The 13,881-nt window shown below is 37.3% G+C and overlaps 2 protein-coding genes across 2 annotated transcripts in view; both read left to right on the top strand.

The window, feature by feature from the left end:
• Positions 1-13,881, top strand: part of LOC107752051 (adhesion G-protein coupled receptor G2-like) — a 28,154-nt gene that overhangs the window by 3,123 nt on the left and 11,150 nt on the right. Inside the window, exons 10-27 of the mRNA XM_016567902.1 lie at positions 258-343; positions 416-480; positions 567-715; positions 832-958; positions 1,824-1,933; positions 2,039-2,240; positions 3,356-3,521; positions 4,446-4,595; positions 4,767-4,886; positions 5,181-5,226; positions 5,613-5,716; positions 6,046-6,167; positions 6,349-6,617; positions 6,771-6,867; positions 7,462-7,742; positions 7,947-8,048; positions 8,344-8,475; positions 12,205-12,279. Of these exons, the coding sequence (XP_016423388.1) occupies positions 258-343; positions 416-480; positions 567-715; positions 832-958; positions 1,824-1,933; positions 2,039-2,240; positions 3,356-3,521; positions 4,446-4,595; positions 4,767-4,886; positions 5,181-5,226; positions 5,613-5,716; positions 6,046-6,167; positions 6,349-6,617; positions 6,771-6,867; positions 7,462-7,742; positions 7,947-8,048; positions 8,344-8,475; positions 12,205-12,279 (2,403 nt within the window). The remainder of the gene's footprint in view (positions 1-257; positions 344-415; positions 481-566; positions 716-831; positions 959-1,823; positions 1,934-2,038; positions 2,241-3,355; positions 3,522-4,445; positions 4,596-4,766; positions 4,887-5,180; positions 5,227-5,612; positions 5,717-6,045; positions 6,168-6,348; positions 6,618-6,770; positions 6,868-7,461; positions 7,743-7,946; positions 8,049-8,343; positions 8,476-12,204; positions 12,280-13,881) is intronic.
• LOC107752083 (transcription cofactor vestigial-like protein 1) lies at positions 9,131-10,469 on the top strand. The gene is made up of 3 exons (XM_016567938.1): positions 9,131-9,229; positions 9,723-9,919; positions 10,007-10,469. Exons 2-3 carry the CDS (start codon positions 9,730-9,732, stop codon positions 10,432-10,434), a joined length of 618 nt encoding a protein of 205 aa, XP_016423424.1. The 5' UTR covers positions 9,131-9,229; positions 9,723-9,729; the 3' UTR covers positions 10,435-10,469.

Raw genomic sequence — 13,881 nt, forward strand, 5'->3', positions numbered from 1 at the left:
ATTACAATGGTTCAAAACAGATATTAGTACTTCAATATTTTGGTTTATTAACATTACATCAGTTAATGAAACACGGTATTTTATTGTGAATTTAAGTTAAGTCTGTAAAACCTAAAATGTTGCTACCATATTTTTTTACGGTGAAGTTCTGGCAACCACAGCTGCCGGTATTTTACCGTAAATGTCACAGATTTTTTTTACAGTGTATATTATGTTGTATTTTGAACAGTAAATTTAATTTACTAATGTTTCACCAGATTTTGGAGACATTTTTTATAGAGTTTATCTCAATCTAACAATGAGTGGAAGCATCACAGACCCTCAACACACTATACAGCAATGGGTGAGTAATGACACATATGATAAAAAGTAATTTAGAGCAGACCTTTGTATTTGACGTGCTTCTTTTATTCAGCTTCAGCAAACACTGGGAAAATGCAACATGGACGTTTGGAATCTTGTGATAAAAGGAGTTCCTAAGTAAGTGTCCCAACATGGAACACATGGAACATGCAAATGCAGATGAAATAGATGCTGTATTGTTACTCAAATTAAATCTTTTTCAGGTACGTCACTACTTTTCAGGTTCAGGCTATGGCACCAGTGAATGTCTCAGCAACAGAGAGGCTGATTTTTGAACTCTTGACAAAAGGATACACTAATGCTACCATCAGTATCAGTGTCCCGTCTGGTGAAGTCAACATCATTCATATAGGTGACCTGTACATATTAAAGCAAAAAAAAAAAAAATGCTACAAATTGCTGCTGAAAATTTCTAATGGAGTCAAAATATGTGTGTTGTTTCTCAGTGTAAGCTGTTTATTGTTGCAGATCCAGGCCTTTGTCCAGAGGAGACCATGCTCACAGTGTATGGTATATACATGTGGCCCGAAATGACGGCTCAAAGCGAATATAGCATGGGGTGTATAAGAGGGAATGAAAGTGCTACAAGGTTTTGGTAAGTGCTACACGTCATGCAGTGGTTTTGCAACTAATACAGAGGTTGTTAAAATAGGAGTATCAATCAGTTAATCTATTGAGGTATTAAAAAAACAAATGGCCAGTTTGTTTATTGTACATTATCATTCTCGTAATCACAATTGCATATAATTTTAAAGTGAAATACTGCTTTGTTTCTATAGAAACAATTCAACAGCCCTGGAAAAACATTCAGATAACACTAGTTTGCCATGTGTATATCTTTGCGTCATTTGGCACACAAACTATATAAACAATCCTGTGCTGCTCTACTGATTAATATGTTTTATCTTTTTCTTGTGGAAAGCAATATCCTTTAATTGAATAATTAGCTTCACAATGCTGCTTGGACTCCTGCCAATGCAAATATTAATTCCCAGGACAGCAATATAACTCCAGTCACCATTGCATAAAACTGATTTTTTTTCAAGAGTTCAAGAAACCTCAGGAAAAGCTGTACAACAATCATTTCATGTCTAAAACCCTGTAAATAATATTTTCTTGAAGTCAGGAAAATGCATTGTGCCTAATTAAGACCCAGCACTCTGATGCTGCTGTAATGTTGTTGGTTTTACATAATCAAAATTGTGTAATTATTGTCTGATGAATATGCTAACATAAAAAGCTCCCTTTATGAATTATAAGAGTGTTGTCTGCTGTTATGTCCCCACCAATGTCAAAATCAAACCTACACCCTAGCTGACAAATAATTGGAGTATTGGTGCCGGTAACAATATACATTGTTAATTTACTTACACTACCGACATTGTAACAGTACAAAGCTGGTTGAAAATCGGTGAACAAACCCTTTAATGACTAAATGAGAGTCACTTTTTTCCATTTAGTAAGTTAAATGGGGCAACTGACAGAGCAGGGTGGGATCATCCAGACATGAGCAAGTGTATAAGGACGGTTTCAGATTTTGATGATTTGGAAAATATCACCGTTACAGCTGGTAAGTTATCAATATGGGATTTTATTTGCCTTTATTTGTCAGAGAAGACAGAAGCATAATTAATTCAGCCCAATTTATTATTCTCCATGTTGCATCTGTCTCCAGACAACTCAGCAGACATTGTGGATATGATTGAGGATCTTTTAAATGAACAACCCGATCTGACTGATGCTCAGCTGGACATTGTGCTTGAAAAACTGTCTGAGGTCACTGAGGTTGGAACCTTGACCACAGACCTGTCCAGCGACATTACTAAAATTGTTTCAGATATCTGTTATATCAAAACTAGTCCCACCCAAGTCAACAAGTAAGTATGCAAGCAGGCCAGAGCATTTTGTGAAGGATTACATTTTGATATATATATATATAGTTTAAGGCAGGGGTGGGGGAACAGAGTTCAGCTCCAACCCTAATCAAACACACCTGCCTGTAGATTTCTAGTGATCTTGAAGACGTGCAGATCAGTGGCCCTCTAAGACCGAAGTTGCCCAGCCCTGGTTTAAGGGATAGTTGAACCCAAAATTGATTTTCTATCGTTATTTACTCACTCTCATGGTTGTTTCAAACATGTATACATTTCTTTCATCTCTGGACACAAAAAGAGAAAATTAAAATATAAGGCCCAAGTTGCTACAATATGGTATCAGAAGATCCCACACTATTTTAAATTGATAATGCTTATTCTTTTTTTTATGTCACATTTCATGGAGTCAAAACATCTGATAAAAACATCAACTTAAAGTTAAAGCATCTTAATGATGGATTTATTACAAACACTCAGCTTTTCACTGCACAAGACATTAATTGATGGCCTGGAGTCGTGTGGATTATTGTGATGTTTTTTCAGTGATGACTTTCATTCTGATCCATTCACTGCAGAGAATCCATTGGTGATCAAGTGATGCCATGCTAAATTTCACCAAATCTATTCTGATGAAGAAACAACTTATCTACATCTTGGATGGCCTGAGGGGGAGTAAATTTTCAGCTAATTCCCTGATAGCACACATACATCATGAGATGTCTATTTGACATCTGCATTTACATCTGCAAGACGTATTTTTTAGAGTGTTTGCTCATCTGCAATACTTCTATTAGATGTCAAATAGACGTTTAAGATGTTTTTAGAATGTCTTTAAGATATTTATGATTTAGAATGTATGTAAAACTGACATCTTAAAGACATCTATCAGATGTTTGTACACAGCAGATGCTTTCCAGATGAAGCGATCTTTAACAGACATCTTGCAGACATATGTGTGCTATCTGGGTCAACTATTCCTTGAAATTTTTTTTTTTTTTTGCGCAGGTTGAGCCTCAAAAAACATGATATGTCTATAAATATATCTCTGAATACGTCTCAATATCCAATTTTCCTGCTGTCTTCACTCCATTGTGGCTTTCCGTCTTTGTGTGTGGTAGAATTCTTTCTATTACAGACCTTATGGGAGATAGGACGGTGTTCGAGGGAGATGCTCATAACATGACAGCACCTTCATTAGCACTTCAACTGATCAACCCTGACACCTCTCAGTTCCACGGCCTCACATTCGAGGTTTCCTCCTTACTGAATGATAGCACCCCTGAGGTGAGAGACAAAGAGAGATTGTATATCTAACACTGCATGACATCTAACACTGCATATCTAACACTCCAAGATCATTATGGAAACTTTAGACTCTTTGCAAAAATAGAAGTGCGATATTAAAATATCACAGTACCTTTGCGAATGTGTTTTCACACCATTGTGACCACAAGGTTTCTGTGTCCTTGTGTGCGTTAGTGGATCACGGGATTCAAGTGGTTATTTTAGCACCATTTACATGTCAGGTGTGATACTCGCCCTGACCACTAAATGACTTTGAAGTAAGTAAGATGTAAACATATTGAGCCAGCATTGTTGTATGTATTAAAGCTGAAGTATGTAATTTTTTCAGTGTGTTAAAATATCTTCCTATACCATTTTAAAGATGTAAGCTATTCATAGGTCAATCTGTTTGTTTGATCATCGGCTGATGAGGATGTTTGTTTGTTATGTTCAATGGTTCTATTGGTGCAAAAACAGCTTTACGTTTCATTTATACTTCTATGTCAAACCTACTGTACACCCTTACGTGCCCGTTTGCATAAGAAACTTGAATTAGTCAGGCTATATCGCATTCGTTCCTATTGGTTATGAAGATGCAGCAGATGTATTTTTATCATGTTTGTCCATTTTTGCTCAAATAAAGAAACAGCCAAAGCAGATTCAACCATCACATGTCTCCAAGCAACACAGGAGTGGCGAATGAATCAGTATTTTAAACAAACCGCTTGAGTGAATGATTCAATGACTCATTCATAGTCACCTGTCGCCACCTACTGGCATATCGATGTAACCGGTAAAAAGAAAAATCCCCACCACTAATGCACAGACTGACAGTCTGGAACAATCAATACAGAGAAAAAGTGTGAACCTGAATGGTTAATGGGTTTTAAAGTATGCTGTAACGTTTTCTTCCCTTTTTTGTAGATATTTTATGACAAGAACTTTACAGAGCATCCAGACAAAGGAACTGCAGCGTTCATTTCCTTACCTCATACAATTGAGAGCTTTTTCCCGAACAATGGAGCCAGACCTCGTGTACAGTTTCATTTTTATGGCACAGAAAAGTTATTTGAGGTAACACACTGAACTGGTGATCAGATTTTCCTTGTGTATTTTTCTAATTTTAATAAACCAGTCAGTTTACGTAAAGAACAGCAAAACTATAGAATTAGCAGTTTTTAACTATTTATATGCAGCATTTTTGCAATCAGTATTTACTTCTAATGGCAAACTTTTAACATCTAGGACCCTACAGCCAACATGACGCTGAACTCTTATGTAGTATCTGCCAGTGTCACCAATGCCACAGTAAGCAACCTTGAGATCCCAGTGATGGTCACTCTCCGCCATCTCCAAAACAAAGAGGTCTGTATGGATACAATCAGCCACCAAATCAGAAAACAAACTACAAATCAGTTCAACATCATTAGTACCCCGTTATACAACGGTTGGAACAAACGATAGTAAACAGTTACCATAATAATGTAAGCTACCACCAAATGTATGCTATCTTTTGTCAACAAATACCTTCCTAAGAATAGCTACTCACGAAAATGAGGCAGCTGTAATTCATCTACAATGATAACCCCTGATATTATCACAGATTTACAGTCTGATCATTAAAGTAAAATTTCACCACTCTCTCTTTTTTCTCTATAGGACTGGGGCATTGTCAAGTGTGTCTACTGGGACTTCAACAAAAACAGTAAGCTTTGTGATACACACTTTCAAATGGAACATTTAGGCCTATTTACAGTAAAAGTGCATTTTGGTCAATATCCCCATGATGTGAAGCTATTAAACGTAAATTTGGGAGGAGTACGCCCATCTAATCTTCCAATTAATACCAAGGTATAAAACCAGCATCTTACCTCTTCCCATTGTTAGTTCTTTCGGCATCCCTCCTCCTCCCCTTCTCCTCTTTTTTTGTACAATTTTGCTTGTTATAAGGGGGCACCGGAGCTCGAGTAGAATATCCTCTCTGAGCCCCTCTATGGCAGACAGCAAGCCAAATCTGTTTACCACTTACGCTAAGATTATATGGGCACACAAACTCGTGAAAGTTCAGTGGTTGTTTTTTATGTCTCATAGATGAGAAAGGTGGATGGAATGATAAAGGATGTGAGACAGTAACGTCTAATGCCACTCATACGTCTTGTTCCTGTAATCACCTCACACATTTTGGAGTTCTTCTGGTGAGTTCAGTTTGTCTTCCCAAAATGTAGACAGCCCATTAAAAATATTATAAAGTACACAAAGTTTTACCTCATTTTTATGGTTTTGTGAAACTAAATTTCCCCTTGCAATAGCACAAGGTCACTGAATTATAACTGACATTATATTTACCAAAGGCAACATAATAATTAACAGTAAAGCTTTTATGAAAACATTCGGAAACTAAAGGTCATTAGTTAATTTATGGATGACAAACGGTAGCAGTGTGCACAACATTTGCATAAAATATGCCTAGATTTTGATTACTGTAACCAGTATGCATGTTTCTCTGAACCTGTCTGTCTTCCAGGATATCTCTAAAACCCCAATAAGTGCAAAAGATGAAAGAATTCTGACTATCATCTCATACCTGGGCTGTGGCATATCCTCAATCTTTCTTGGAGTCACACTGTTGACCTATTTGGCCTTTGAGTGAGTTCATAGACTCTTTTGCAAGCTACCACTTAAACCAGAATAACAATGCAGTCTTAGAGATTCATTTGGTTTGTTTACATCCTTGAGCAACTCAAAAGGATTCATCTTCAGTAGTGTCAATAAATGTTAATTGTCAATAAATGTTGATGTCTTTTTTACATGAGTTTTCTTACCACAGGAAACTGAGGCGAGACTACCCTTCAAAGATCCTTATTAACCTCTCCATAGCCTTGCTAGGGTTGAACATGCTCTTCCTGGTGAACTCCTGGCTTGCCTCTTTTAACAGCAATGCCATCTGTATTACCGTAGCAGCCTTTCTACATTACTTCTTCCTGGCTACTTTTACTTGGATGGGACTGGGTGCAATCAACATGTATCTGGCCTTGGTCAAGGTCTTTAATTCATATGTGCCATCTTACATCCTCAAATTCTGTGCTCTTGGATGGGGTGAGACAGGCAGTTTTGAGTTTTTTCTCTTCACAAAATTTTATACCGTGTAGTTTCGATTAAATTAAATGTGACGAGAATATTTGTGCATAACAACTAAAAAATTTAAGGAAAAGGGTTTGTGTTTGTTGATTCTTGAACTGTTGTTTGCAGGTTTACCTCTGCTGGTTGTAAGTTTAGTGCTTGCCATTGATATAAATTCATATGGCACCAGCTTCTCCAGAGCACTTTTCCAAGAATCCACTGCATTGTAGGTGCCATGAGCAAAAGAATTTAAAATACACATTTGTAAATGCATAAGTTGGTGCACACCAATGACTATAACTATAACCATTGAGCAAGCAACCCAGTCTCACAAGAAAATGTATTTTTACGTTTCTTACAAAATCATACAATGTGATTTGTAGGAAAATGTACAATTAGTAATTTCAAAAGTAAGCACAAACCTAAATTCCTAACCCCACCCCAAACCCTAACCCTCTGTGGGGAAAGAGCAGGTCGTTCAAAAACATATGAATGAGATTGTACAAATTTGCCAAACCTAAAGTAGTTTTGAAGGCTGTATTGTCGTTGGAATCACTCACAGCAAATTCTGTCCAGCTGATGAGCGCTAAAAACTTTTAAAGCATGCGCAGAACATATCAGAAGGCCGCAATTAGAATAAACAGAAAGTTATCGTCTGTTGGTGTGGACGCTAATTTATTTATCATTATGGTTGTCATTAAAGGGGTCATATGATGTTGCTAAAAAGAACATTATTTTGTGTATTTGGTGTAATGAAATGTGTCTTGTTTTTGGTGTGAATGGGCCTTTATGGTTACACTACTCTCTTCATTCTCTTCAGTTGCTGGTTAAAGAATGACGTGACCTTTTATGTGACGGTGGTTTCCTTCGTGACCCTGGTCATGGTCTGTAACATCTGCGTGTTTGCCGTGGTGCTGGTACAGATCCATAAAATGCGGGCCAATAAGCCCTCCAGCAGCCGAAAAGGGTTCCTGCATGACCTGCGAGTGGTGGCCAGTCTCACCTTCCTGCTGGGACTCACCTGGATACTATCCTTTGTCGCTTGGGGCCCGGCCAAAACACCCCTGCTGTACCTGTTTTCTCTCCTCAACAGTCTTCAAGGTAACAGCAAGGGATGCTGCTTATGGCCAGAGAGAGAAAGTTAGCTAATGCATCACTGTGCAGATAGACACAGTAATTATAATAGGACCATCAGGAAAAATGCATTATTCTAGTGTTTAACAACAGATAATGTTGTTTTTGTATTGTTATCTTCATAGCAAATGTAAAGAATTTAGATTTGTTTTGCTTTCTGCTGTATTTCAGGTTTCTTTATCTTCCTGTTTTACTGTCTGATGAAAGACAGTGTAAGGAAGCAGTGGAGGATACATCTCTGCTGTGGAAGATTCAGACAGACTGAATATTCAGGTTTGGCACATTTAATTAAACAATACATTAGTTCTCATACTTAAATAACCTATGGTAGAAATATATATACCTAAGAGGAAATATTCTATATTATAATAATATCATTATTCTGTATTATACAAAGCTACATATCAAGCTCCACACAAAAATGTATATTAAAGGAGTGTTCTGGATTAAAATTTACTTAGCAAGTAAAGAGTGTCCCATCTACACCACTTACAAACACAAACGCTATCAATTAGAGACAAGCTTATTCCTTGAAAAGTTAAATGAATAAAATATCAATTTTGACCAGACTGGAGCCGTTCTGTGACACTGGGGGCCAAAGCGAAAGGTGGTCTGCAAGTCTCCTCACCGTCCATGAAGTCAGAGACTACCAGCGAAAGGAAGAGCTCTGATACCTCAAACTCAGGGACCAGCCATGATGGTGTTTTCCCGACACAGGGCAGAAAAACAATCAAATAAAATGTGTATTTCTTTTTGTGTTTATGTTAAAGGAGTCTTTGGACATTTCCAGCAGAAAATCATGAAAAGCTTCATTAAGTTTTTTGTTTTTTTTTCATTGATAAAAATAGTTTCAATAATTTATTTCTTCCAGAGAGATGAATTAATGAGGTCATCTGTTTAAATGTGTTATGACTGGTGTCATTCAAGTGACTGATATCTATATTTTAGACATCTGTATAATGACAGCACTTTTTTTCCAAATTACTAGGTTAGTAATTTTTGCTTCAGACTATCAGTATTAAACTAAGACTAGCGTCCTGTCCTAACTGTCCATACATTTATTAAGATAAATGATTATGACATTAATAATGAAATAAATGACAAATAAAACGATTATTCATTATCAGTGTTAACGACAATGTCAACGGGCAAATGAAGTAAAACGTCCTAAAAACATTAGCTCTGTCAGTGTCTTTTTTTCCAGAGGTGACAGTTAAACTTGTTCAGTCACATTCTACTCGAACTGGTTAAAGTTCACAGATTAACGCCCCACATTTAAGGGCAAAAAGTGAAGTAGTTTCTTTTAGTCGAACTTCTCCTAAAAGAGGAACGATTTAACTAACCTAACTGCAGCTTGTTCAAATCTCGCGCAACAGCGGATATTTCGCCTTTATCAATGTAATTGTTCGGGTTGCAGCGTCTGATTAAACACTCGAGATTCCACGGCTTGTACGGTGAGTAAAAACGGTGGCTATTTCCATGAGAGCAATTTTTCATCATTTTAAAATAGCTGCAACATAAGCGTAACGTTAATGCTTAATTCTATAAATCTGGAGACGATCAAATGCTGTCAGAGTTTGAACGTAGTGATTTGCGGTAACACAGTTTGTAGTTTAGAGAGGGGACATAATTATTAGTATTAACTATAGGTATTTTATTTAACTCTTTTGAATATATATATATATATATATATACTCTAGCAATTAATTTTAATCATTAACATTTAAGTTGTGCTGTGATGTATGGCTATATCCTTTCATTCATCAATACCATGCAAACAATGTCATAAAGTGATGGGATGTTATGGCAATTTCACATTAGAATTAGAAGACATGACATTATGATCAATGTATACAATAAATAGGATCAATGTATACAATGTATACAATCAACACTGCAGGATAGATGAATAAATGATGCATTGCACACTCTTTCTGCTGTATCTAGATCAGTGATGGAGGAGGATCTAGGGAACCCTGTGGCTAAGAAGACTAAGGAGGAGTCAAGTAGTGTCCTTCTCACTTACTTCAAAGGAGACATCAACAGCATGGTGGATGAACATTTCTCCCGTGCTCTGAGTCAAGCAGCTAAACCGAAGGGAGAACGCTCCAAAATCAAAAGAAACTGTAAAGCTGCTCAAACAAGTAACTGTTCCTCTCAAATTTAGCTTTTACACAAAATATTTGATTTGTTAAATGAATTTAAACAATTCCTGTGTTTTTCCCCCTAAGATGGACTGGGTTCAAGTCAATGGGAAGCACAGTCACAAACCAGGTTTCAGCCCTTGTTTCCTCCAGAACATCTCCGGGAAGGAACAAGCAGCGTGTCTCAATCAAACCATCATATGCCACCAAATCACCCTGCAAACAGTGCTGCTCTGTGGTCAGGGGATTCTAGGCAGGGATTGAGTCTCGCTCTGCCCCCCATGATGTATCCCTCAGCTGTATCCTCTGATGGTTTGATGGTGGCAGAACACCAGTACTCTAATTCTCTGTTAAACTTGCTCCACAACGATCACCCTGACATGGGCACAGTGGTGCTACCCTCCTCCAAACAAGACCTCATGTCTGGATGGACCAAGTATCCAGGATTTGGCAATCAGATGAATTGCAATATCAATCTTAACTCTGGTAAATGCCCTCATTTTAGTACTTTTTGAAAAGGTACCCCAGTAACAGCTTTTGTACTTTTTTTCCCCCCTAAAGTGTATTTTAATTACACCTATATAATTGTACAGTTCTATTTTCAGAAGTTTAGGGTTGATAAGATTTTCGGAAATTTTTGAAATAAATCTTCAATGCTTACTAAAGCTGAATTTATTTGATCAAAAATACAGTAAAAACAGCAATATTGTGAAATACCTTAATATATTTTCCATTTTAATATATTTGTAAAAATAACGTATTCCTGTGACACGTACTCCAGTCTTCAGTGACACATGATCCTTCTTATTCTAATATGCTGATTTGGTGCTTAAGAATCATTAAAAAAAGGGATCGAAAAAAGGGATCTTTATTGGTATTAACAATGTTATTTGAGATTTAAAAGGAAGATCAGAGAAGTCTTTCATCACTTTCTTGTTTAACTGAACAAGTGACTAATGGACCTTGCAATGCTTCACCTGGAGGCGTCTGTACATCCAACCTGTTCAGAAACAAGCTCTTCCAAAGCACAGAAGAAGATTGTATAAGAGATTGGCCTCAGGCTCTATGGTTAAAGACGTTTTACACGCACACAGAAACACACTAAATCTGTTTTTCCTTTATTATTATTATTTGTAGAGTGTCAGGTGGAGTTTATTGTTGTTGTTTTTTATAGCAAACACCTGATAGACTTTTTGTCTGAAAGCTATTTTTGTTGCATTTAATTTTCAGACAGGCTGCTCTGGGTCTAAATAACTTTAAATGATTTGAAAAATGATTACAAACATAATTACATAAAGAAATGTATAAATGTACGAAACCTAAAAGTATAAAGAGGTTTTATATGGGCTTTATTATAATTTAAGAGAACATTACACAACTATCATTTGTCCAATTCGGCTGCTTTAAATGCCAGACAATACAGTAGTTTGATTGGATGCACAGTCTTTGATGCCAACAACAAAAGGAAGTTTTCTCCTCTCTTTCAAAAATGAGAAGCTTATTTATTTTGCTATCTTAACTATGCACAATTATTAGCATTGTCTTTCCCTGCTATTGTTCTGCTATTGACATTTTAGGTCACAAACCACTTGTTGAAAATCACTTTGGTATTGTATTATATAAATGCTATTGTATTGTATTGTATTTCCATAAATGGCACATGACAGCATTTCTTCAGTGCTACTCAAATACATTTCATTTGTATATTACAGTATTTAAAACAAACTTGGTTTAATTCTGACTTAAGCGTGGCATCCTGGCTAATGAAAACAACAACAACACTGCACCCTAGTGGGCGAGAACAACATTGCACTGCATCTCACTGTAAAAATACATTAATTACAGCAGCATGGTGTGGAGTCAATCTTAATCTCACACTATGATGTAGGTATCAAACTCCACTCCCCCACCATGAATCCAATTCATGGACGCAGATGGAGGAACAGCCATCTCCACACCCCCGCTTGAGGATTATTGATGTCCTTGCACTATATTTAGCTGTTACCCATCTGGTGGCACACACGTCCCTTTCCAAATAAAAATGATCAAAGCCAAGGCTAAACTCCGCACTCAGACTCACCTCTGGCTAGAAACATTCAGCACAATGATCGATCACTCCACATTTTATGGCAATGGGAGTGGAGGACTAAATTCTTTTACTGAGCAGAAATCTTTACTGTTTTATGCTTTATTATTACACAGTATTACTTGATTCTGATTGGTCTTCTCCCTACTTCCCTACTAGTATCCAAAAAGCAGTACGGGAAATATGTCCAAATTCTCAGAATTCAGAAAACGGCAAGCAAAATTGAATGGACACTTTACAAGAGGCCACAGCAGGAGCTGTGAATGGCAGGGAGGCACCACAACTGACTCCCATAGGTCAGCAACATTAAAGGGGTCATATGATGCTTTTTTAAAGATCATTATTTTGTGTATTTGGTGTAACAGAATATGTTGACATGCTTTATTGTAAAAAAAACCACATTATTTTTCAAATACTGTACATTATTGTAGGTCCTCTATGCCCCGCCTCTCTCAAACGCTTCGTTTTCTACAAAGCCCCCTCCTTCTTGTTTAGATATGAGATCTATGGGTAGATTGGAAGTATTTTACATCTCCTCTGGCATTTCGGTTTGACTTTATTATCGACACTCTTTCCATTCAAGCCTCTGCTCTCCTCTTTACTCACACTTCATCTGTAATTCTAATATAGTCTGCAGTGACACCTCAGAGAATCCACAGCTCACAACCCAATTAGTGTTGCCCTAAAGAGGTGTCACCTTTAAATAGGACATATTTCATTTTTGGCATCATGAAATAGTATTATTATTTCTGTTGACTGTGTTGCCGAGCCAATTTCCATGATAATGTGTCATTTCTAAAACAATACTCTCTGACAGCAGAGACTAAATAGCTTCTGTTAACTATTGTGAGCTAACTGATAACACTGACCTACGAGTATCCGTGGATTCTGCCAGCAGTCCTTGCGTTAATGCTGACATTAACCTTATTAACCTTCTTGTAACTGCAGTTTCCTTATAACAGAACTTGTAGCCATTGAGTATGACATAACAAGGTGCTGCTGTTTTATGTATGTGATTTTAGTGAGAACCATACTACATTATAAAACCATGTGGGCTCCACAGGGGAAATCATCACAAAGGTGGTGGCAATATGATTCTGAAAGGATTGTTTCGTATATGGACTCTCTATGGAGTGGATCAAAACTCACAGCCGCACAACCATTAAACAGTTACTTTCGATGTGTGGTTGTCACCTGTTTTGGTCACATATATATGATTTACAGCACTATTTGAAAAAGATTCAAAGAGTGTCAAAATTAAAACAAAAATTTGACTATGAACATTTTGAAGTATTATTTTCGCGAACGATTCGTTCACGAAACATCGCAAAACTCAGCATTTTGTTTGCGTACCCCCTCTGTCGCCTTACGTACCTTACCCAAGTTTGGGAACCACTGTTCTACATTAAATATTTAGCGAACAAAAGTCTGTTACCTAGCAACAGTGTATGTTAACGTTAGCTCAGTCACCGTAGGCTAACATTAACAGATGTAGACAGAAAATATGATTATTCTGACCTGAGCTAATTTACTGAATCAACCAAATCACATCTCCTTTCTTTCTTTCTTTTCATCCATGATGACAGACATTAAAGTCATCTGTTGCTGCTTCTGGCGTTTCATCGCTGACTGTGCCGCAACCGCGATACCTGCTCATTAGAACTTTCAGTGAGCTATTTTTAGAGTGTGCACGCGACGTCCCTGGACGCTGACACGCGCGTCGGTGTCCTGCTCGGTCCTGCTCCTCCGTGGCGATGACGGCGTGCGGTTAAAAAAATCATAACAAACGAATTTGAAAGTGGGGGGGACACAAACGTGATTTTGAAAAGTGGGGGGGAACATGTCCCCCCTGTCCCCAGTGGAAATTACGCCCCTG

Source organism: Sinocyclocheilus rhinocerous, unplaced genomic scaffold, assembly GCF_001515625.1.
Source record: "Sinocyclocheilus rhinocerous isolate Xijiao unplaced genomic scaffold, SAMN03320098_v1.1 scaffold662, whole genome shotgun sequence".
In the NCBI taxonomy this organism is placed as follows: domain Eukaryota; kingdom Metazoa; phylum Chordata; class Actinopteri; order Cypriniformes; family Cyprinidae; genus Sinocyclocheilus; species Sinocyclocheilus rhinocerous.

Excerpts from the sequence above, each read along its gene's own strand:
- LOC107752083 (XM_016567938.1), top strand. The coding sequence starts at position 9,730 with ATGGAGGAGGATCTAGGGAACCCTGTGGCTAAGAAGACTAAGGAGGAG. Across the intron at positions 9,920-10,006 it reads CTGTAAAGCTGCTCAAACAA|ATGGACTGGGTTCAAGTCAA; the intron begins GTAACTGTTCCT and ends TTTCCCCCTAAG.